At 43.2% G+C, this 25,513-nt stretch overlaps 1 protein-coding gene across 3 annotated transcripts in view; it reads left to right on the top strand.

The window, feature by feature from the left end:
* The window catches only part of Rhoj (ras homolog family member J), a 90,075-nt gene that overhangs the window by 33,548 nt on the left and 31,014 nt on the right, over window positions 1-25,513 (top strand). For all 3 annotated transcript variants that reach the window (XM_013013981.1, XM_013013970.1, XM_013013975.1), the window contains exon 2: window positions 21,137-21,195. In XM_013013981.1, the coding sequence (XP_012869435.1) occupies window positions 21,137-21,195 (59 nt within the window). The remainder of the gene's footprint in view (window positions 1-21,136; window positions 21,196-25,513) is intronic.

Here is a 25,513-nt window from a genome sequence, read left to right as displayed (position 1 = left end):
TGTGTGTGTGTGTGTGTGTGTGTGTGTGTGTGTGTGTGTGCATGCACATTAGCCAGTTCTGGTGCTTGAACACTTGGCCTGGGAACTGACTTTTAGCATTTTCACTCAAGGCTGGTACTCTACCAACTGAGCCACAGCTCCACTTCTGGATTTTGGGTGGTTTATTGGAGATAAGAGTCTCTCAGACTTTTCTGTCAGGACTGGCATCAAACTGAAATCCTCAAATATCAGTCTCCTGAGTAATTAGGATTACAGGCTTGAGCTACCAGCACCTGGCAAATGTTACCTACTTCTTAATATTCTCTCTCTCCTCCTATCTCTTGCTCCTTGTTTTCCTTGACCACTGAGTTCCAAGCTTTGTGTGTGTGTGTGTGACAGCCCTGCCCTGCAGCTTGAATTTAGAGCCTAGGTTCTGCCCCTGAGCTTCTTTTGCTCAAGGCTAGTGCCCTACCACTTGGACCACACCCCCACTTCTGGATTTTTTTAATAGTTTATGGGAGATAAGAGTCTGATTGACTTTCCTGCCTGGGCTGGCTTCCAACTGCAATCCTCAGATCTCAGCCTCCTAAGTAACTAAGATTACAGGCATGAGTTACTGGCACTCCGCCCAAGTTAAATGTTTAAGTTTTTTTTCTATTGTAACAGTATGAGGAACAAGAAAACCTTCTACTGTTTTTTATATGTATGGAAGAAGTCAGCCTGTTACTTGTCCTGGTGAGACAGCATTGAAAGTGAAGTACTGAGACATGGTGGGATAGACAGATAAATATATTCCAAGTTCCAAATTCATCTGTTTACACATGTCTATGAGAACCTGTTAGAGCTGGCCTTTGTGGAAACGGACTGTGTGGTTCATTTAACTGTTCCCTGGCTGCCACTCAACTCAATGTTACAGGTTTTGAGATAAAATAGGAAGCTAATGCAGAACAAGTCTGGGATCTGGAAAGAACTGTAGTTTATCAGGGAGGCTTTCAGAAGAACTTTGGATGGTGGGAAGAAGAACAGAGTGAAAGAGTAGCCAGATCAAACACTGAGTAGCAGTTGGTAGTGTAACGCTGAAGCAGTGAATATGTGGTAATTCATGTTGTGCACGCTTCTTAGGCCTCAGCAGGAAAGTTCGGAGCTGGAGCCACAGCTCCACTGTTGGCTGCATGGGTGTTTATAATATGAAGTGTGAAATTAAAGCCTTTACCCTGGTCATCTGCTGATGTGTTCTCCTTTCCTGCAGCCCCAGATTCTAGTGTCCTAGTGAGGAGAAGAGAATAAGTAATTAAATTTTTCATTTTTAAAATTAGTCCTGAGGCTCAAACTGAGGGTCTAGGTGCTGTCTCTGAGCTTCTTTTGCTCAAGGCTAGCACTCTACCACTTGAGCCACAGTGCCACTCCTAGCTTTTTCTGTTGGTAACTTGGAGATAAGAGACTCACAGACTTTCCTGTCCAGGCTGGCTTGGAATCGTGATCCTCAGATCTCAGCCTCCTGAGTAGCTAGGATTACAGGTATGAGCCACCAGTACCTGGCTCTAAATTGCAAACTTTTATTATCAAATGCAAACCATCTTTATTCACACTTATGGCAGGGTGTCCCTTGGTAAAATTATGGTAGAGTCTTCATCTTAACCTGAAATAATTCTTTGTCTTCTTATCTGTTTTGTGAAATATGATGGATTCTATAAAAAAAAATGTGCTCTTACAGTCCCCAGTAAAGCATCATATGAATAAATGATGATATGGATCCTTGACTAAGTATGCTCATCTTAAGTAGCATGTCCAAACATGAACATTTTCCTTTATGATCCAGGGATTCTACAAAACTTCAATATTGGCAAATTCTGATCATGTGCCAAGATAAATGTGATTTAACATGGTGGAACATTTGTAGAGCTAAAGAAATAAAATATTTCACTTTGGGAACGCATTGACTTACATGCCTTAAATCTGAGTCACACTTCCCTCGATAGCGTTAAGGGAAAAGAATTTGTTCCCACCCATGCACCCCACAGCCAGACTTATTACTTCACTTTTCCATCCTAGCTATCTTTATCATTCCAAGGTAATCAGAAGGGAATTCCATATTGTGCTATTTTGAGATTCCAGAGACAGGAAAATGGTCAGAGTTTGGTCCTACTGGAATGGTTTGTTCTTCTGTGATTATATCATCTGAATACTTATTTCTGTTCCTAACATCATGTTCTTTCCTTCTCTACCACTTACTCATTTGACATTTACTGGCATGGTAGAGAGCCACGGAAGGAGCAAAGCAGATACAGTGCCTGTATTGCTACAAGTTATGGAAGTCGTGCTGGATCCACATGAAGATGGTTACATGGCGCCAATGTCTTTCTCAGATCCCTTTTTTTTTCTGTTATCTTTAGGCAGTTAGGGGGTTTCAATTCAATATGTCAGTTTCTAAGGACAGTGCGTCATGATCAATGTCATCGTGCTGTCACTCTTTGCCATCTCTTCAAGCCACCCCTACCCTCAAGTTACCTGGTTCCATTTTAACATATGTACATTGAATAGCATGCCTGTATCTACCTACCCTTCCACGCTCTGTTCATCTGCTTCAGGTTTCTTTATACAGTTCTGAGATGGCTGTCAGCCGCTCCTGGGGCTGTGTCCTCAGTCCCTCCCCTCATCCTCAAATAATGGTCTTAAGAGTCTTGTTGGTCTCTATTGGTCGACTTGGTCTCACCTCTTAACCAATCATTGTAACCAGGATGTAGGATAGATGACAGACTTAAGCTAACCAGAGTTTACTCTTACAGCCAATCCAGAGCCTATTACATATGGCTAAAGAAGCTCAGGACATTTTTAGGAAGAATAGGGCCCAACAATGACATTGGAAGAAATGGTGCATGACCACTGCGGCCCCTGTCCTGACAGCGCTAATCGCCTCTAGAGTTGGCAGGATGATGGGAACGCGAGCTGAGCACACACATGAATCATTGCCAGTAGATGAGGCTAACTAGCATGCAGCCATGGAGTCTTCCCATAGCAACAGGATACAGGCGGTGTGTTCTGTTAAAACCCACCACTCAGCAGCCGCCATATGCTCATAGCTGCTGGCCTCTGGCAGTGATTTAGAGGTGAAACCTTTCATGTCCAATTAGCCTACACTTTGATTCATACTGGGCCTCAGAATTCATCTTTATTTATAAAGTTCAGGCTTTCCGATAAATTTGACAAGAGCTACTGAAAGTTAAAGTGTTTGCAAGGATGTTAGTTTCCTCAATTAATCATGATTTAATTTCCCCCATGTCAAGCTGGGTAGAGAAAATTGCCAAATATTCAGCTCTCCTCAGACTTCATGGGAATAGAATATTCTTCCCTTGCCTCCTTCTCCACTTGGGATGCTGAATTCAATTCTAACCTCACATTGCATACCTCCTTATCAGTCCAATGTTCTAAGCCAGTGGTAAACAATTGTGGGAGCTTTAGAAAATGCCAATGCATGTGTCTAACAGGTTCTGAAGTAATGGGTCTAGGGTGGGGCCAAGTCTGTAAGAAGAACTTTGTCCAAGGAAAGATGTGTCTCCTAGGAGACTCACCCAACTTGTGCTCACAATTAAACAGTTCAAGTTGACCTAGAGAAATAAAGAGAAGCATTCTCCAGAACAGCAGGCTATCTCTGTGAGAGAGAGCTTCCGCCCCTGCCATAGACATAGCTCCTATTGCTCCATGGCCTCCTCCTGTCTATCATACTTGACTTTCATACTTGACTCCAGTAAACTTCCCAGCTACAAAATGCACAAGCTCCCCAGGTCTGCTTGCCCTCACAGCCTTTCTTCTCTTCCATCCCTTTCTCATCTCAGGGCTTCAGTATGTGTGGTCTCCACTGCCTAGAATGTTCCACATACACTTAGCTGACCTCTTCCCACTAAACATGTGAGCAGTCTGTTTAAATGTCACTTTCTCAGGGAGGCTAGTTCACTAGGCTCACTAGTTCAATCTCTATGCCTACTTTATATCTGCCTACTTGGGGCTGGGGAGAGGGCATGTGTTAGCATCTGGCTTTCTCTTCAAACTAGAAACTTGCTAAAGATAAGGCACATTCTCTTTTGTTCATCCATGCAGTCCTCACACCCAACTTTATCCCTAGCACATATCAAATTATCCAGCATGAAGAAGTATGTTCTAGCCAGGCCCCAATAGCTCACACTTATAATCCTAACTACTCAGCAGGCTGATATATAAGGATTATAATTCAAAGTGAGCCCAGGCAAGAAAGGCTGTGAAACTCTTATCTCCAATTAAGCACCAAAAAGCCAGAAGTGGAGGTGTATGGCTCAAGTAGTAAAATGCTAGTCTTGAGCAAAAGAGTTCAGGGACAATGCCTAGGCCCTGAGTTCAAGCCCCAGTACTGGTGCACACGCACACAAAAGTGTGTTCTATCCATTCATCTACATTTTAGGATACTATGTGAAATAACATATTAAGTATTAAGCTATGGTTACTCAAGATGATCTCCTCTACACAAATGTGTGTCATTTACAAAGCCCTCAGGATGAGCATTTGCAGTCTCAGTTACAGGATTGCTTATATTTTTTCTTGATTATTCAGTCGGTGCTTTGCTATCATATTCCATAAATCATAGTGTTTTCATTCTATAATGATTCTATAAATCATTCATCAATTAGGCTTGCTTCTATGCTTTGACTGATTAAGAAACTCAGAGCCAAATCTGTAGACCTAACCCATCCCACCCCCCCTTCCTGCCAGTACCAGAACAGCTTCTCCTGATACACACTTGCCATTCTAAACTAGTCCCATTTCATCTCATCAACCCACCTCCATTTTCCCTCTGTTTCTTACTAATTGTTCAAATCACTTTCTAGACTCCCTGGAGCTAATCAAGGCCAAAGAAATAAAGAGTGAACATAACTGATTCAAGAAAAAGAGAAATGATCTCGTGGCTAGTTGTGTTTTCAGGAATATAATAAATGACATCTCTTCCTTGCTTGAGAGAAAGAAAGAAAAGTTAAACAGAAAAAAAAATGAGCAAGCCTAAACACAGGGTTTCCAGCAGCTCTGGGAAACAAAAGTGTGTGGGGGGGTGTGTATCACCCTCTCTGTAGACAGATCCCACAGAGAAAGGACTCTTCCTGAGCATGCTCACTGTTCCTGCTCCCAAATTTGCCCATCAGATAATTCTTTCTACTCCCCAGGGGTCAGTCAGACCAAGATCATTAACACTAAGTAATGCCCTTGGCATGAACATTGTAACATTTATGTCCACTAGGAAATATTACACAGCATAAAGATACTACGTTGGTTGTCTATTGTTACTATTACAAATTACAACAAGTATATTTCTTATCCTTCTGAAGGTCTGAAATCCAAAGTGGTGCCTGACTAGATTAAAATCAACTCTAGGGGAGAAGCCATACCTGGCCTTGTCCTCCTGCCTGCCTTCCTTGGCCCCAGGCCTCCTTACTGTTTCCAACCTCTGCTTCTGCTCCAATATATCCTTCTCTGATCCTTCCTCCCTCATTCTCTCATGAAGACCTTGTGATTACATGGACCAACCAGGTAATCCAACATAATCTCCTCAACTGGGGGGGGGAGAGGGGTAACAACGTTTGACAAGAAATGTACTTATTACCTTACTTAAGTAATTGTAACCCCTCTGTACATCACTTTTACAATTAAATATTTTAAAAATCCTTAACTAGCCACACCAGTAAAGTCCTTTTTGTTCAATTAAGATAGAGGATCATTCTATACTAAATAATTAGGTTATAGCAAATAATTATACTAAGTAATTAGTTATACTAAATAATTGGGAATCTATGGGTACATCGTGGTATGAATTTGAGATGGAGTTAAAACGAAAATCATCTCCAGTGTCAAACAACATCTAGTTGATGAATTCAGATTCTTTAGCCCAAAGATATGCTACAAAATTCTTTTTCAGTATAGAGAAGTGGCCTGGGGACATTTCTCAATACTGATTTCAATCCTAAAACTATCATAATTGCTTCCTGATCAATAGCCCTCCCACATGCCCGGTTGCTTTTTTTGATTCCTCCTACTTAGAACTCACTCTGTTCTTCCTCAGACTCTGCCCCTTCTCTCCCACTCCAAGCCATGTCTCTACCTCCCCAACATCCACCAAACATGCAAGAGCATCAGAACAGAGACATGATGAGCTAAGAAGCATCTCTAAAAACAGGAACATGATGCAGAGAACATCAAATTTAACAAAGAAATGAGAAAATCAGCCAGAACTTTTTAGGAAGGGATTTGGAGCCAAGCTTTGGTGGCTTACTTCTGCAAACATAACTACTCAAGAGGCTGAGATCTGAGGATCCTGGTTCAAAGCCATCCAGGGCAGGAAAGACTGAAACCCATCCCCAATAAACCACCAAAAAGTCAGAAATAGAACTATGGTTCAAGTGGTAGAGTGCTAGCCTTGAGCAAAAAGGTTCAGGGACAAGCCAGATGCCTATACTCCTACCTACGCAGGAAGCTGACATCTGAGGATCACAGTTCAAAACCAGCCCAGGCAGGAAAGTTTGTGAGACTTTTGTCTCCAATAAACTACTCAGAGAAAACTGGAAGTGGTACTGTGGCTCAAGTGGTAGAGCTCTAGCCTTGAGAAAAAGAAGCTCAGGGACAGTGCCCAGACTCTTGAGTTCAGGCCCCAGAACCTGCACCCTCCCCGCCAAAAAAGTATGGAGGGGGGGAATTTCACTTGACTTTTAGACAACATTTCTAGCCTTCTTTCTAATTCTAGATATATAGATATAAATATACTTTATTTATTATATGTTTATTAATATATTTATTGTATTACTTATCCATTATAATATCTATTTTATTCTACATATTTTATAAGATATATAGGGTATATTACACACAATTGTAATATGTAATTATTTTATATATCATAATATTCTATAAAAATATTATATGATGTATATCTACATTCATCTTGTCTTCCCTTACTTTGTGATAAACTCTATAAAAAGCCAGGTGCTGGTGGCTCACACCTGTAATCCTAGCTGCTCAGGAGTCTGAGATCTGAGGATCTCGGTTCAAAGCCAGCCTGGGCAGGAAGGTCCATGAGACTCCTATCTCCAATAAACCACCAGAAAACCAGAAGTGGCGCTGTAGCTCAAGTGGTAGAGTGCTTGCCTTGAGCTGAAGAGCTGAGGGACAGCACCCAGGCCCAGAGTTCAAGCCCCACAACTGACAAAACAAACAAACAAACAAAAACACACAATGCTATAAAAAGTCAAGTCATCTGTCCTTCTTGAGGCCAATGCCCTTCAGAACCAGTGTCCTGCTGTGCAAGGGTCACTTAGTTCTTGCATGTTTGTTACTACTCCTGAGCCTCAGGCTGTCATTTGTCCCCTCAGGCTGGCTTATAAACCCCCACCTACTAAAAGTACATTTACCCAAAATACTTCAAGAGCATTGCTAGGATATGTTTTAAATCATTGCTTTAGCATCATCTTTTATTCTGTTTTTAATTTCATCTTTCTTGCCATCCTCTTCCTTCCTCCATTTCTATTCTTAGGCGGGTCAGCACTTATTGATTTGTAAGGTTACTCCCTTCTCACTGTTTCGGAGATTGTACAGAAAACAACCAGCTACAAATGCCAGAATTAAAAGAGTAAAACATTTTTGCTGACAGCTGAAATGTCAAGCAATGTTGACAGTTATAAAACAGTTTGGATTTGTCTCAAGAGGTGGGGATAATGGTCATTTACCCCGTTTTTTTTTCTCTTTTGAATCTGGTACATAATTAGCAGGTGTGCTCTGCTATTTGTCTCTGTGCAGAAGCACAGCTGATCTGGCCTTGTCACCCATGGTGCCCAGGAGCAGCATGGTACTGCAGTGATCACAGAACCAGCCCCGTGCAGAGGCTGCAGGTCAGGGGCTCGAGCAAATCTCCTCCATCCCTAAGGCTGATATTTCAATGGCTGCCTGAGATCTCACAAGATCAGAGTAGACTCAGCTGCCAGTCATAGAAACTGGACCCACAGGCTCTCATTGTCTTTCTTGGCATGGGCCCAGGTCATGGCTCAATGGCCCTCTTTGTTTCCTAGAATTGATCACTTCCAATTCACCAACTGTATCTCCTGGCATTCATGCAGAACGGATCACCAGCACCTTCTAGTGTGCTTTCCTGACTGCTGGGGAATCTGCAAGACTCCACACGCCCACCCCTTCCCATCCCCGCTACTTACCAAATGCTCCTAGATCCCAATGGAAGCTGGAGCCATTGGCTACAATCACTCCCGAAGCAATCCCCTTGTGAAGGCTGCAAAAGGACCCTTAGACTATCCATTCGTTCAATATATACCCACTAAGGGGACACTCATCACCAGCAAGCCACCGTGCTGGGTCCTAGAGGTTTGCCTATAAGGAGTACACGTTCTAGCTGGGAATTAATGACTGTTAGATTATTACCTCAGTGTATGAGGAATAAGAAAGCAGAATAGATGAAGAGATGGGAGAAGAGAAAGGCGGGATACCAATTAACAGAGCCACAGAGGAGAAAACAAGTGAAGAGAACACATCCTGAGAAGATAAAATCACTGGCTTTCCTAGCTGCTTCTCAAACCAGGACCACACGGACCGCCATGGAGACCAGGTAGGCACGTGTTCAGAGTAGGGACATCTACTTATTCAGAAGTGGGGTTTTAAAAATTAGGTCACAGACTTCTAAAAGAGATATAGAAGCCCCTCTACCCCCATCCCTAGAATAAACCTCATTGGGTTTGAATAGTCATCTGAGGAGCCAGGTACAATCTACTCAACAACTCAGAAAGCAGCAATTTCCACAGTACCCTTGGCCCCCGTGGCTTATTTCCCGCCCATCACCAAATGCTCTCAGATTGTGAAATCAACATCCCAGTGATGACCCAAGGGAGGGAGACATTCCAAGCCCCAACATGACTTGTTTATCATTTTATCTCTTTCGTCTTTGTTAGCCAAAGTCCTTTCCATTCCTTAAACCAACAACTCCCTTGGGACGGTTCCCCATAGCAGATCACTGCAGCTCCCTGCAGAACTCAGACAGGACGGGACACACACACACACACACACACACACACACACACACACACACACGTCATCTCCTTCATTTCTCAAGACCAATGGGACACACACACACACACACACACACACACACACACACACACACGTCATCTCCTTCATTTCTCAAGACCAATGAGAACACGTATGAGTAAGCACCGCCTCTGTGCCCTGATCGAGTGTCCTCCTGCATTTCTTTCATGGAATGTACTGCCCCTCTCCTATGTATGGTTGGTCAGCGACCTGAGGGGCTCAGAGAGGATGTGTTGGCAGCAAGTGAGAGCAGGATGGGGTGGGTGGTCTGCAGACAAGTAGGAGCTCGTTAGAAATGTAGATTGTTACCAGATGTAGTGAAACACACCCGAAATCCCAGCACTTGGGAGAGTGAGATAGTAAGATCCTAAGTTCCAGGTCAGCCTGGGCTGCAAAGTGAGAATGTATCTCAAAAAAAGAAAAAGAAAAAAGAAAGAAAAGAAAAAGAGAAGAGAAAAGGAATGGAAATAGGAAAAAGAACAGGAAAAAGCGAATAAAAGTATCCTGGGGCCTCATCAAGACCAACAGATTCAAATCTACTCAGAAGCAGCACTACACCTAGCCCTTCCTCGGCCTCCTCATCCCCCACCCCCACCCTGCTCCTGATCTACTCCTATCTCTGATGTCGCAGGGAGTAAAAAGAGCTCCAGACCTGCTCTCTTGCCCATCTCTCTCTGAATTGAAGGGCCGCCTCTCCATGTGCTTTATTCTATCTCTGTGTTGGAGCCATGTCTCAGGGTTGTAAGAAGTGGTTCTTGCATTGACTCCACCTTTGCCAGAAGGACACACTGTGTCATTGTGGGCAAGACATTTGTAATTCACCCTGGCTCCTTGCTTCTCCTGTTCCTCACCCTCCCCTCCTATAGCCCATGTCCTGGATCCCTGACCCCTGCACAGTATACCCGTTGGCAGCAGATCACTTAGCCCTTAACAACCTGTGGCTGAAATGATTCTTTTAATCGTTACCTACTTTCGGAATCCCTAAAGTGGACCAAATATGTTGTTAGACATTTGTCTTCTACATTGGAGCTTGTGGATTCGATTGCACAGTCCTGTTTAGCCCTCACCAGAATTTGTGCTTGGAGAGGAGAGATAGGCAGAGGTCAAAGCTACAGTGAAGACAGTGGCTGTGCTCATGTGGCTCCCAGGTCATACCACACTTCGCAAAGGACAGGGCTCTGCATGTATGAGCACCACCAGAAAATAACAGGCCAGGAAAAAGTAGCAAGAATCACTATTGCTCTTGCTCCATCTGATTTGTCATCCATGAGACCTTGTCACTCCAGAGCCATACCCAGGTTCAGGCCAGTAGGCTCACTGGCCACGCCCAGTTCCTAGGAGGGTTAGCATCTTCCAAATTGGGTTGGGTTTTCCCAGAGAAAGGGTCATAAATCAAAACGGAGGGAGGTGCTGTGAGGCCAAAGTCATCAAATCCTCTAGGAACACAAAGCCTGAAATTACTGACCTACCAGCCCACTGGCCCAAGGGGCTACACGTTGTACATGGCATCTTTCTGGCTCTGAGTACAGTGGTGACAGTGCCACCACAGTCTCTAATATGAAAATAACACACTCCTATCAGCTTCTCCTTGATAGGACACACTAGCCAGGACAGGCTAGCCAAGCACCTATACTCTGTGCTGTGTGTGTGTGTGTGTGTGTGTGTGTGTGTGTGTGTGTGTTACATGTCACCATATACAAATTCTGAGCATATACATAACAATAGAAGTACAAGGCAAAGATGTTTTGTGTATATTTTTACTGGAAGACAACTCATTGTGAAAATGAATGGCAATACTGGGGTTTGAGCCTTGCACTGGTCAGGCAGATAATCTACCACTTGAGCCATGCCCCCAGGCCAAGAACTCCTATTTATTATCTCCAAAGATAGTAACTATGTTGGACATATTGCTAGATGAAGATAAAGAAAACAACAGCTAGGTGCTGGTGGCGGCGGCTTATGCCTGTAATCCTAACTACTCAGGAGGCTGAGATCTGAGGATCACCGTTCAAAACCAGCCTGGGTAGGAAAGGGCAAGAAAGTCCATGAGACTCTTATCTCCAACTAACCACCAGAAAACTGGAAGTGGCACTGTGGCTCAACTGGTAGAGCACTAGCTTTGAGCTGAAGAGCTGAGCGTCCAGGCCCAGAGTTCAAGCCTTACAACTGACACGAAAGAAAGAAAGAAAAAGAGAGAGACAGAGAGAGAGAAAGGGAGGGAGGGAGGGAGGGAGAAAGGGAGGGAGGGAGGAAGAGAGGGAGGTAGGGAGGGAGGAAGGAAGGGAAGGAAAAGAAAACAACAAAAAACACAAACATGTAAAAATTCCAGAACTGACTAACAAAAAGACAAAAGAGTAAATACAATCTTAGGTTAATGACCATGCACAAAGGTAGAAACCATAAAATTTGCTAACTGATGTAATAATACTTTAGAAAAGAAGCTATTGAGAGCAGAAACACACACACACACACACACACACACACACACTATTCACTTGGCTGGTTTGCCTCACTCAGCCTCGACATCATCAATGAAGGGCTATATTTGAAACCAATTAACTACTGTTGTCCCTATAGCTCACAGACTTCCTTCAGTTTGCAATTACTCCACTTTGGCAGACTCACGCATTCTCAAATGCACCCTATTTCCTTGGTACCTTCAAAAAGCAAGCATAGGGAGAGCATTAGTGGTTCATCATAATTCTCTGAAAAAGATGGGTTTCTGCTAACACACAGTGTATAAACCTAACTACAGCAAACCTATCCATTACATAGTCTCCTCATAAATCATAAGCTTGGTCCTACAGCCCAAAATACATCTGAACACGCCTACCACAAAACCTTAGGGAGTGAACCTAGGAAAAACAACAGAATTTAAATGATAGAAGGTAATGTAGATGACATGTAAGCCAATCTATACATAACAATAATAATTGCATCATATCCACAATGCTTGAGCATTGTCTTATATGTCCACCATAACTGAAAATAAGCAAAACAAAGTTTTCTATGCATATTTGTGCACATGTAATAGAGAATTTTTTCCTACCTCCTAGGAATTATGCCCTCAATATGTTACCATATTCCTAATTATTCTTTGAAAGGTTCCATGATAAGGACATTATAACTGGTAAGGACCAGTCCCTGATTATTGAATAGTTAGGCTGTTTCCAATTATTGTCTATTATAAACATGTTGGTGATGAATATTCTTATATGTATATACATACTATATTCATATTTTATTCATATATTATACATATTATTTGCAGTGATCCGCTAAAGTTACAAACTAAAAACAGATGATCTGTGGAGACAATGGTACAAAATGGGTTTTAAACACAACCCTTCATTGACAATGTATAGTCAGCGTGAGATAAACTAGCCAAGTAAATAGTTAGTGTGTGTGCATTTCTCCTCTCAGTAACTTCTTTTCTAAAGTGTGACAAGTGATTTTTCTGCTTTCTGCATGTCTACACAAGGTCTCATCATTCTTAGAATGTGTTGCAGAGAAGAACACAAAGCCAGAGGTGAAAACCATGCTTCACATTTAGGCTTTTAATCCATATTACTAAGTGGCTTTCCAGAGAGCCTGAGCAAAGTTACATTTCCTCCAGCAGTGTGAGCCCACAGCTCAGTGCACTAACTGGTCCTAGGTATCATGCTCTTTACCGTTGCCAGTTTGATAGGCCAAAATTGTATCTTTCCTTGATTCAAAATGTTGGTCCTTTATTAGAGATTTCTTTGTACAATGCCCAAGATCTTTTTTAAGGTAAACATTATATTATTACATATACATATATAGTATAGTATATATTATTGATTAAACAATATGCATAAGTTTGAAAAGAAATCATCTTTGATCTTTCTTTATTGTGACCAGTTTTTCTAGAACATAAATCTTTTTTTTTGTTGAATCTGTTGTCTTTTTCTTTATGATTTTCTCCCTTTGCTTTTTGTCATTTATGCATAGCATAGGTATTGGGTCTGATTGTCTCATGGTGGAATGATACTTCTTTTAATATGGAATTTTCTGCTGCTGCTCATGGTGGGCAGAGTGCATTCAAGTTACAGTCTTTCTGGCCCCCAGCCAGCAGTGACCACCAACTAGGTATGTAGCCCTGTGTCAGGCAACCCTAGCTTAGTGCTACAGTTCAGCAGCAGACACTACCTGCCAGTGTTATAACCCCACTGCCAGTGCTACCACTGACAGCCTTCTTGACTTCTTTCTTGGTAGACATTGTACAAATCACTCAACAGATGAAGTCCAGGACAATGGAGGATGAATGCAAAGAACTTATTCAGAGAAACATCTTCTCCAAAGCTACTGCTGTTCTATGTGTCTGGTCTCCCTAGCCATCATGTAATTTTTCTGTCTCCCTCGGGATCAGGCTCTGGAGGTTTTTATACCCTGAGCTATACTCTGATTGGTCACCCCTAAGCAAATGAGGTATAGGACAATAGACCAATCAAAGAAGACCAGCTGAGATACAGTGAGTCTGTATACCTGAAAATGTACTTCTCAATTTCGGTCTGTTTCCTCTATGGACGTACATGCATGCAAGCGTGCATGCGTGTGCACACACACAAATACATACATACACACACACACACCTAAGATTATGAGAAATTAGAAAGGATGGAGGTAGATCACCAAGCCAGCAATTCCTTCTACTTCAAGATGTTCACCAGGGGGCTGGGAAGGTGGCTCAGTGGTAGAGTGCTTGCCTTGCATGCATGAGGCCCTGGGTTTGATTCCTCAGCACCACATAAAAGGTGGAAGTGGCGCTGTGGCTCAAGTGGTAGACTGCTAGCCTTGAGCTGAAGAGCTGAGGGACAGTGCCCAGGCCCAGAGTTCAGGCCCCACGACCAACAACAAAAAAAAAGATGTTCACCAGGGGTCCTAGGCCCTAACTAATCTACTGAAACTTCTAGTTTTATAACAAAATTTACTCTTTCATTTTAGTGGAGCCTTATAATGTATGTGTATGTGTTAACATACATATCTTAAGTCATTCTTGATTTTATTCTTAGCTGTCCTCACCAATTTAAGTTCCTATGACTTCTATAATCAATTGTTATAGTCTTTACTTGAAAATCTATTGAAATTCAACTTATCCCATAGAAGGTCTGACCTCTTTCCAACATAGAGAGCTTCTACCACAGAACATTTCTCTTCTTTTATGTAGTTAAAGTGTAGTGCTTTTTTTTCCAAGAAATTCTTTATGCACTCCAGAGTACTTTATAGATTTTGCTGTCATTCCAAAAAGGATATTCACCATATTTTTATCTTGTTACGAACCCTCTTACCAGGAATGTTGTGGTCCATGTTTATCATCCCCGAGGGCTGTGGGTGTGCTCAGTGACATGTCTCAACAAGGAGAGAAGAAGGCTGTTCCTACAGGCTATTCTGTGCCTGCCCTGGTGTCTAACATGATCAAAGGAATTAATGCTTGTGTGGCACCCTATAGGCTGTCTCATCTACTAGCCACATAACCTCTAAAGTGGATGGGATATTCAGATAACTATAAGAGTTATTATGATTCTAGATGAGTGAACTCACATTTGTTAAAAGTACAGTCTTCCAGACTCTTAGAGGTGGGTATAAAACCAGGAAAGCCATGTTTTTAAGTAGCTCTTCTTGATGACTGCAACAAGAATTTAGATCATGAATCAAAATCAAGACTAATGTGAAAAGTGTCTGCCTTGGGAAAGGTATGGCGGTATAAGCTATTCAGGAGGCAGAAATTGGGAGGATTACAATTTGAGGCCAAGCTAGGTGGAAAGATAGCAAAATCCCTTCTCATCCAACAAACCAGGCCTGATGGTGTGCACCTGTAATCCTAGCTATGCAAGAGGCATTGGGGAAAAGATCAATCAGGAGCCAAGACTAGCCTAGGCAAAAACGCAAGGCCTTATCTGAACTATAAAACTAAAAGGACTGGGGACATGACTCAAGTAGTAGAGCACTTGCCTAGCAGTGTGAGACTCTGAGTTCAAATCCCAGTATTCCCTCTCCCTACTCCCCCAAAAAAAGTCTGCCTCAGAATCAGTTATTTCTTCCACCATAATTCAATAACAACTAAATTAAACTGAATTTCCATCAATGTGTGATACGATTGAAGGAGCACTTGCTCCTGTCTCTCTACTCAGGAATACAGAATCTTAGCACCAAAAGCGCACTCTGGTTTGTAGGCCATGGCCCCATGTACAGATTTCACTTCTCCCCCATAACTTATCCCAAGCTTGTCTTGTATTTGATTGGTGAATGTCCCAGTTACAGCCCTGCAACTATGGGACCATCCAGATACCTGAGCATGGGCTTCCTTGTAGCTAGTGAATGGAATGCTCTAGTCACCATGAGCACAGATGCCACCCTAGAGAATCACACTTCCAAATGGGCCCATGTATAGAGGATGAATATACAGACCTAAGACAAGGAAGCCCTTAGTTCCTCAGGAAGCCTGTTTGGCTTTCTCCTCCATCTCTGTTCTACAGAAACTGGACCTGATGCCAGCACATTAATTACAGACTCCCCTGAACAACTTTTATTTCACACGTACATGCACATACAGCTGCTCAGATCACAAGAGGAAACCTCCCTAAGGAGGGAACTGAGCGCACAAGGGATGGGTAAGAAGCAGCTGGAGTGTAGCACTAAAGGGAACACAGGTCCTGGAAGGCTGAAACCCCCTGGAAGAAGGAAGTCCAGCCATTCAGTTAGGAAAAGGCAGTGTTCATGTCTAGTTGCCATACTAAACTGCTTTCAGACTCATTTTGATTTGGGGAAATTTTATCTCTGGTGCTTCTCTGCCCCTTAATCACACACACACACACACACACACACACACACACACACACACACACACACACACACAGAGTTATGAGGCTCAAAGCAGGTGTTAAACACAGCCAAGTAGCCTCTGGGAATGGATTCTGGAGTTCACAGGAGTGGGGTGGGGACTAGGAGGGGTAGAGGAAGGGTATCACTGTCCCAGACAAAAATCTTCCCAAACACAAGTAAGGAAAGAGCAGGGATAAGGTCAGTTCTGATGGAAAGGCAGCTATATACAAACTGCTGATCTGTAGGCCCTAAAAGGAGGCTCAGAATTGTGACTTCTCATTTCAGTTCTCCATTACTCAGCCCTGTCTACATAGAAGCAACCTGTAGCAACAATTGCCTGTGACTTTTGAACACCTTTGATCAGAGTGAGCACAGCTGGAGACAGAAGCCCCTAGATGCTTGCCAAATCTTACCAAAGCATGCACATTTAAAATGCTCTGAAAAATTAGATATAAGTCAGATGTCCATTCAATGCCATACTGGGCAGCACTTCACATGTACCTCTCCCCAGGCTCTGTATCCACTAATCACCTGGAGGAAGGTAAATGTGTTTCGTTCTATTAACTAACAGCTTAGCTGTTGCACAGTTACACATTCATTTCTGTCTAGTCGGGAAGAGATGCAAATACTTCCTATTTATTAGAAAAGAGCATAGTTCAACAACCAATTTGTTGGTTGAGACAGAGTCTCACCACACAGCTTTGGCTGGCCTCAAATTTGGCTATCCTCGATCTCTCCAACACTGGGACTACAGTTATGTACCACCATGCCCTGTGCCATTTTCCTATTGAACCTTAGCCACTCTATACCCATGCTGCTTTTTAAACACCTACTTCCCCAAAGGGCTCTTTGGATGAGATTTACCATCTTATTGATTCACTTACTAATGAGTTAATAAATCTTTGAGCATGCCCCATTGTATATTTCCATGAGGGCCATGTTTTGAATTTCCCTAAAATGCTATATCTTGCTGTATCTAAAATCTCCAGAGCAGAACCTTCATGATGTCCTCCAGTCCCCATAGCCAGGGAGGCTGCATCCTGCTCACCAAATAGAGGGCATTCCACAACAGTGCCGCAGACAGCTGGCTGTGTATGAGGGTCCTGGAGGGCTTCCCCCTACATTGCCTGGCATTTCCCCCTTTAGAGTTCACCATATCTTCATCCACTCCAAAACACTGCTCTTGACAGCTGAGACAGCCCAGCATGCCACAGGGAAGGGGCTCTGAACCAGGTTCCTGCTGCCACGGATGACCTGGATGACAGCCTGGATTGGCATCAGTACTGAGTATGACCCACAGTGCTTTGTCTAGGTTTGTGAGTGACACACAGCTCTGCCACATGACTGAAATCCTGAGGGAAGAAGGCCTAAGATCCTGGCTGGGAGATTTTCTTTCTGGTTCAAGCTAGCTGATCCTAAGACACTATAACTTAGGCTTTATTACTACCTCAGACTACCAAATAGGGTTAACCACTCCAATTGACTCCAAGAAGAAAGACGAGGAAGCAGAGTGCTCAGTGGGTGTGAGGAAGGACCCTTCATTTTACAGACTAAACAGGTCACTGACGACTCTTCACACTTTATTGAAAGAACCATCTGAGCTATTAGTGGGTCATTTGACCCACTCTCTATAAAACCTCCTCAGGTTCAGAAAACAGCTCTAATAGCTCCCAGAATAGAAGGCGATGTGGGACAAGTGCCTGACCACTGTCTGCCAGGCAGCTGTGCTGGACCCTGGCCTTCTCAGCAGTGTCTCCCCAGGGAGTGGGAGCAGATGGGACTGCCCTGGCTGACTTTGACCCTCAGCCCTCAACCTCACCCCTGCAATCCTCACTACTCAGGTGGCTGAGATCTGAGGGTTGAAGTTCAAAGCCAGTCCAGGCAGACAAATCCAAGAGACTCTTATTGCCCATGAACCAGCAAAAAGAAACCTAGAACTGGAAGTATGGCTCAAGGGGTAGAGCACCAACCTTGAATGAAAAAGATAAGCAAGAGCACCAGGCCAGTTCAACTCCCAATACTAGCACCAACAAAACAAAACAAGACAAAACAGGAAAAAGCTGCAAGAAGGCAAATTTGCCAGTTTCAAGAAAATGGATGCAACTGGAGATGTTAAGAAAATTAAGAAATTCATCATGGCTTGGTACCAGTGGCTCATGCTTATCAATCTAGCTACTCAGAAGGCTGAGATCGGAGGATCATTGTTCCAAGCCAGTGTCCAGGCAAGAAAAGTCAGTTTACCACTGAAAACTAGAGTGGAGCTGTTGTTCAAGTGGTAGAGCTCTAGCCTTGAGCAGAAAAGCTCAAGGACTCATTTCACTTAGCACCATCTTATATGGGCATATGTACATAGCTATTGAGCTATTCTTCTCATCTGCTAAGATTATCCTAGACATATACTAATTAATTACAAATAAGGGAGACCATGGCACCTATGTTTCTTTGGGTCTGCCTTACTTCACTTAATATGATTTTTTCCAAATCCTTCCATTTCCTTACAAATGGGGCGGTGTTATTCTTCCTGATGGAAGCATACAGTGATCCATTTACTTCCTTCCAATAGGATAGAAGAATGAAATGGCAGGGAAGAGAAAATAAAGTCAGAAGCCCTCCACGCTTCCTTTTGTATCCCTTCAAGAAGCCTGGCCCTGCACACATAGGCAGAGTAGACACAGCCAAGCTGAAAATCCAACATGGCTCCTACACCAAAGATGCCATCCTCCTCCTTCTGCCGTATTCCCTGCATCCATGGAAATTAGTATGATTTTTTTCTTTGATTTAAGGAAAAGGAATAATGCTGAATTTTCACAGCTTAACAAAACCTTCCAAATAAAGCCTGAGTTAATGAGTCCTGCCCTGTATACACACTCTTCAGCATTATCTCTCCCAGGGTACCCTGCATAGCACTGAGCTGTCTTTGACCAAGCTCCAGTACTCTTGGGAACACAGATGCCTGCACACTTAGCCATGGCACCAGCTGTCTTGGACGAGGGCGTGCTACATTGCACTGTGACTATGCTTTACCCGTAAAACACTTGCCTCCATGCTCCCTGACAGAGGAGAAACTGCATCTGCTCTTTCAGTTCTGAGCAGGTCCAGTGTCTGCTCTTTCCTGTTCCTGCTCAATGCAGGAACTGAGCAGACACTTGAAGAAGGGAAGGAAGTGAGGGGAGACGGTCCATGCCCGGACTCTTGGCCCAGACCTTCACCTTTCTTGCTCACACTAGCTTCAGGCCTGGTAAAAATTTCCCTGGAGCTAGAGCTGCCCAGAGGAAAGGGGAAAGGGAAAGGGAAAGGAGGCTGGAAGGAATGACTCTTCCTGAGAAAACACACTAGCCCTAGCAGGCACATCAGGGCTCTTGGTGACAAAGCTCAGAGCTGTTGCTTAGGAATATTTTCACGGTCTCACCATGAGGATGACTTTGCTTCTAGCTGTTCCATACATGACCCTGGGCCTGCATGTTTTTAGAAAAGTCTAAGGGGATTCCGGGAACAGCTGGCCCTGACCTACATATATTGGGCTCGCTGGAGACAGGAAATTCCATGTTGTAATGGCTGGATTTCTTCCCTTCATTCCTGATCCATGACTAAGTAGCTGATTGGTCATTAAAGAAAACATTTAGGCCAATTTCAAGACATCTGACCAGGCTAATATCTTCTACCCAGTGTACAGAAAATAGATAGAAAACAGGACAAAGTTCAGGATCACCCATTCTCATTGCTACCCTAACTTATGCATGCAGGTACCATATCTACATGCCCTTCCTCTGCCAGCTTTGTCACCAGGATTCACGGCAGCTGGGTTCACCACCAGCAACACACATTTCACACATGTGGATAACTGCAGTCATATTATCAACATCTGAACACATCTGGAGTGAATAGATCCCAAAAATCATCTTCAGTATTAGGGGCAGGTAGTACTTTTAAACGAGTGCTTTTCCAGCATCAACATGAAGACTTGTTTTCAGACATGTAACCCAAGAACCTGGGAAGAAACCAAGGTGAACATCAGCACCCAATCAAGCCTCCCACAGCTGACTACAGAATGGGTGGGCAGAGATTAGAGAGATTATAATTCCTCATAGAAGGAATCTTTACGTCGCATTTGCAATTTTTTTAAAAAAATGAATTCCTCACTCTTTCCTTCATGTTTTATTTCCTGTTTCCAAACAGAAATTCAATGATTTCTGCGCATTTAAATTTGCTCTTTCTTTCATTCCGAGAATTCTATTGCTTCTGTATTCAGTCTGCTCCCTCTCGGGGCACTTGCAAGTTGAGATTTGTATTTCATTTCTAGACATATGTGGAGTGGGTTGGGATGAGCCCATTACCCCTTCTCACTTGTGAACACAAGGCTAGACACAGCAGTGAGCCTACTGGGTACAGCAAACCGGAGACTTCTCACTCTCTCTACGCCCTTCAGCTATGTGAGGCCCAATCTATACAGTTCCCACAACCAAAGCCTCAAAATAATGAGGATTCGGTTGAACTAAAACAACTCTGCTGTTTTCAATCAAGCTTATCTATTTAATGAGAAAACTTTTTTAGACTAAAGACGAAGCTTTTTTCTTTTCATTTTTTTCCATCCTTTCATTTCTTTTTCTTTGCTTGAGAGACTATAAAATATGCAGGTGGGCTACTTTTCTTTGTTTTCTGGCTTTTATTCATCTCTCAAAGCCAGATAATACCAGAGAGATTTCAACAGGCAAGTTGCTTACACAGCTTTGTATTCTGTTTTGTTTGTTTGGTTTTGTCGATCATGGGGCTTAAACGCTGGGCCTGGGCGCTGTCCCTGAGCTCTTTAGCTCAAGGCTAGTCTCTACCACTTGAGCCACAGTGCCACTTCATCTTTGTGTTCTGAAAGGTGCTAAACCCAAAACAAAGACCTCACCAGAAAGGAGTCCGCACCCTTTCTCCTCCAGGAGTTTGCTATTCTAGAGCCCAACAAGGATCGATGAACAGCTTTCCAGTGCCCCAGGAACACCGAGAAGATTCATTTGGTTGAGAAATTTAGACTTGTCTCTGTCCATCTGCTACCGCTACAGCTCATGGTTGCCTTTCGCTTGGCAATGGTGCTGTCTGCTCGGGTTAGCATCTACACTGGAGAGGCATATGCTTTCCCCGAGGCCCAGAAACATGCTGGCTTGGGAAACGGCGAGACCTCTTGATGGAAGCTCGTGTTTATAGACTTTCCTCTCCCCTTCTCTCCTAGTTACGGTGACAGTGGGAGGCAAGCAGCACTTGTTGGGACTCTATGACACTGCCGGACAGGTATGTTTTTGTTTGTTGATTCATTGAGGGTTGGAGAAGGGGGTGAACAAGAAAGAATGACCCTGGTGGCTAAGGGTGTGGGAATGACAGCACAGATGTTACACATCTTGATAATTCGGGTCCAACTTCTTATCTACCTGAGTGACAACCAAAAGCACATCTTAACCCTTTTAAGAAAAAAATAGTAAGCATAACTAGAAAAGATGGCATCATTATATTACCTGCCATACTGACAAATAGTAAGTTATTCTTTGATAACCTCAATAATGAAACTATTTTACCCTGCCCCCTTTTGTTGTACCAGTCCTGGGGCTTGACCTCAGCATCTGGGCACTGTCTCTGAGCTTTTATGCTCAAGGCTAGTTAGCTCTCTACCACTTGAGCCATAGCTTCACTACAAGCATTTTGCTGGATAATTAGAGATAAGAGTCTAACAGGGCTGGCTTTGAACCTCAATTCTCTGATCTTTGCCTCTAAAGTAGCTAGATGACAGGCTTATGCCCCTGCACTGGATACTCAAATAACATTTTTTACAGAGTTTCAATTTCCTTTACCCAAACCAAGTCCAATCTAATGTTAATGGGTCCATTTTATAAGTTTTAAGTTTAATGCTTTTATGTTATTTTCTTTGCCCACCCTCTCTTTGATTTGCCTAATGAACTGTGAAAAGGGGAGGAGATGGGAGAGAAACTGTATTCATTATTGGAATAAAGAAAATGCAGGACTCTAAATACTTTGCAAAAAGGAAGGTCAACATATGAACTGACCTAAATTCTCTAGGATTTTTTTTTAATCATCTAAGGCCATCAACTTGAATTCTCAACATTTACTAAGCTAATACATTCTCTGCTCTGGTGAAGCAACCACCACCTTGTCTTTCCCAGCATTCCACACATTGGCTCTGGAGGACTTCTAACATCACAGCTTCATGTGTTGGAGGAGAGGAAATGGAGAAGCAATTTGATGGCTTTGGCCCCATCTTTTAGACAGTTTCTTACCATATGTCTTGGATCATTTCTTTAGGTCAAAATCAGCAATCTATCCAATGGAGACATCTAAGTCTTTAGGGGGAAGCATTTGACCTCAGTGTTAGCCACCATGATTTTCCTGGTCCTTGTCAATAATTATGTACTCATCTAGGCCTTTAATTTTATTTTCACGAGTATCTAGAGATAGGTTGTTTTGCTAGAAACACTAGAAAACAAACCAATGGGATCTCTTCAAGGGTATCTGTAAGTAAGGCACCAAAACCTGGTATTTGTATAGTCAGAGCCTGTTAAATCTAGCTCCAGACTCAAGGCTTCTGGGAGCATCCAGTTTCTCACCATGGTCAGATGACTGTTTTGACCAGCTGCTGTCAGGAATTAAGGAGTAGAAGTGACTTCTCACTTCAATTGCAAAACACATAACTGGGAAAGAATGCTCCCTGGTCCACCAATGAGAAAACCAGTCTATTTGCTCTCATGCAGCTCATATTTTATATCCTCTACCTAAAGGCGCTCAGTAATGGGGGGACACTGCTTTGGGGGCTGGAACTGCCCACTCAGTGTAGCCACACCCATTGGGTTATCTCCACTCAGCGGGAGCTCACAACATGAGAGAGCACTCACACCTTCCTGGCTCATACCAGAGGTCAGAGTCTAACCCAGTTTGCAAAGTTCAGTACAGCCAGGATTATTTCACGGCTCTGAAACCTCTCTCTGGTTCCCTTGCCTTCTCCAAAGCTAAGACCCCAGTGTCCGCTCAGCTCCCCTCCTCCCTGGTAACCTGTGGCAATTGCTGGTTTCTGGGTATTAATTGGCCCACAAGCAACTTCCCCAGGCCTCTACTTAAGTTCATTTTTTTTTAAATTTTCAAAGCTCTTCTAGAGTATAATTATTCTTTTCTATTTCTTTGTCCTTTTTGATATTTTTTAAAATAATACTAGTCTAGGAGCTAAAGCTATAAGGCACCGTACATTTTTCTGTAAATTCCAAATCAAAGCAAGCAGGATAGTTCAAGCTTCTGACACTGAAGCGATGACATAACAAGTGGATTCTAGGTGTGTCTTCAACTTAACTTTCACATTAGTGCCTTCTGCCAATTATATTGAAAGCTTAGCGGTCGTCAGGTTCATGGAAGTAGAAATCATGGGGAAAAGGAATCAGAATATGTCGTATGTCCCCTCTAGGCCTCAGATTCCATGTTGAGAACCTGAAAAGATAACTTGCAGGCCAGGCGTGGTGCTGTATGCCTGAAATCCCGTTATCCAAGAGGCAGAAGTAGGAAGACTGTAGCCTGAGTTCTACCTGAAAAACAAACTGGGGAGGGGGGGAGAAAGAAAAAGAAAAAGTAGTAAAAGGTTTGGGGACATGGTTCTAATTACATAGTCTCCAGTATGACTCTCCCGCCCTCAAAAAGAAAAGATGATGTCAAGAAAAAATGGGACAACTAGAGTCATCAACGGTCATCTAGCTATCTGAGCTCAGGCCAGTCCAGGCAGAAAGAAGCTAGGCATGCTAACACCTAACTGTCATCCTAGGTACTTCAAGAACCCTAAAACAGGTAGATCCAGATCCAAGCACTCGCCTTTGCAAGAAGCAAAATGGTCTCAAAAATTACCAACACAAGACTGGAGGCATGGCTCATCAGTAGAGCACCTGCTTAGCAAGCACAAGACCCAGAGTTCAAACTCCAGTACCTAATAAACAAATAAAACCCTAGAGTAATTGGGCAAAAATATTTGAGGTAAGATCCAAAGGAGACCTTTCAGTAGTAAAAACTTTAAATATTGGGATATGCTGCACGGAAGAATAAGCTGCGATTCATTCTTTAGAACAGTAGGTCTCCAACTTGAGCATGCAGCAGAATCATTTGCAGGGCTTGTTAAAAACTCAGCCATGGACCCTTTGCTCCAGAATTTCTGATTCTCCAAGTCCAGAGTGAGCAGCAAGAGTCTGCATTTCTTTTCTTTTTTTTTTCTTTTCTTTTTTAATTTTTTTGTCAGTGGTGGGGCTTGAACTCCAGGCCTGGGCGCTGTCCCTCAGCTCTTCAGCTCAAGGAAAGTGCTCCACCACTTGAGCCACAGAGGCACTTCTGGTTTTCTGGTGGCTTATTGGAGATAAGAGTCTCGTGGACTTTCCTGCCTGGGCTGGATATGAACTGTGATCCTCAGATCTCAGACTCCTGAGTAGCTAGAAGTACAGGTGTGAGCCACCAGCGCCTGTCTAGAGTCTGCATTTCTAATGGGATTCCTGACACTGTGACTGGTCAGCAGAGAAGACTTAGGAAGCATTGTTATAGAAGATCCGCATTCAAACTGTGACTCCCATTGGGGGGAGAGGGGGGAGGCTGGGAAGGGATGTGAAGTGTAAACAAAGGAGGAGGATGCAATGCTTGGTACGAAATGTACGCGTTATCCTGCCCATGCAATTGTAACCCCTCTGTACAGTATGTTCACAAATAAAATTAAATTAAAAAAAAAAAACTGTGACTCCCTGAGCCACAATGTGGGCATCATCAGGGCACATATTAGAAATGCAGGCATCAGAGCCCTGGGTCTACCTAGCAGAATTGGGAAATTACTTTAAGAAGATTCCCCTGGTCCAGGCATGGTGGCTCACACTTGTAATCCTAGCTAGTCAGGAGGCTGAGATCTGAGAATTGTGGTTCATAGCCAGCCTAGGCAGAAAAGAGACTCTTATCTCCAATTAACCTGCAAAAATCTGGAGAGTGCTAGGCTTGAACAGAATAGCTTAGAGACAATGCCCAGGCCCTGAGTTCAAGCCTCGGGACTAGCACAAGGAGGAAAATGAGGATAAGAAGAAAGAAGGAAGAAGGAGAATGAAGAGGAGGAGGAAGAGGAAGAGGTGGAGGAGAAAGATGGTGGTGGTGATGCTGGTGGTGATGATGATGATGATGATTCTCCCAGGTGAAGCCTTTAGTGAGTGAGGCATTGTTCCCAAAGTTAGAAGTCAGTGGAAGAGAACCTTTGCCCAAATTAATGCCTATAGGGCTATACTGCAGAAGTCTTTGCAACAAATCTCATTGAGAAGCCTTGTCACCAAAGTTCCATTCTCAGATCAACTTGGACAAGCCACCCTTCCTTAATTGTATCCCATGTAATGCTGCTGAGATCTCATAGCTAAGAAATATCTATGATTCAACATTACTCAGTTGGCCAATGAGCAATGAAGAAAAGGAGATCTCCAAACCAATGGATGAACCTGGAACTACAAGGGAGAGGGAGAGAGGGTAAAAGAGAAAGGGAGGGAGGGAGGAAGGAAGGAAGGAAGGAAGGAAGGAAGGAAGGAAGGAAGGAAGGAAGGAAGGAAGGAAG

The sequence above is a fragment of the Dipodomys ordii genome, unplaced genomic scaffold (genome assembly GCF_000151885.1).
Source record: "Dipodomys ordii isolate 6190 unplaced genomic scaffold, Dord_2.0 Scaffold2, whole genome shotgun sequence".
NCBI lineage: Eukaryota > Metazoa > Chordata > Mammalia > Rodentia > Heteromyidae > Dipodomys > Dipodomys ordii.
The sequence above is the reverse complement of the archived record's forward strand: the minus strand, read 5'-3'. Positions and strand labels throughout refer to the sequence as shown.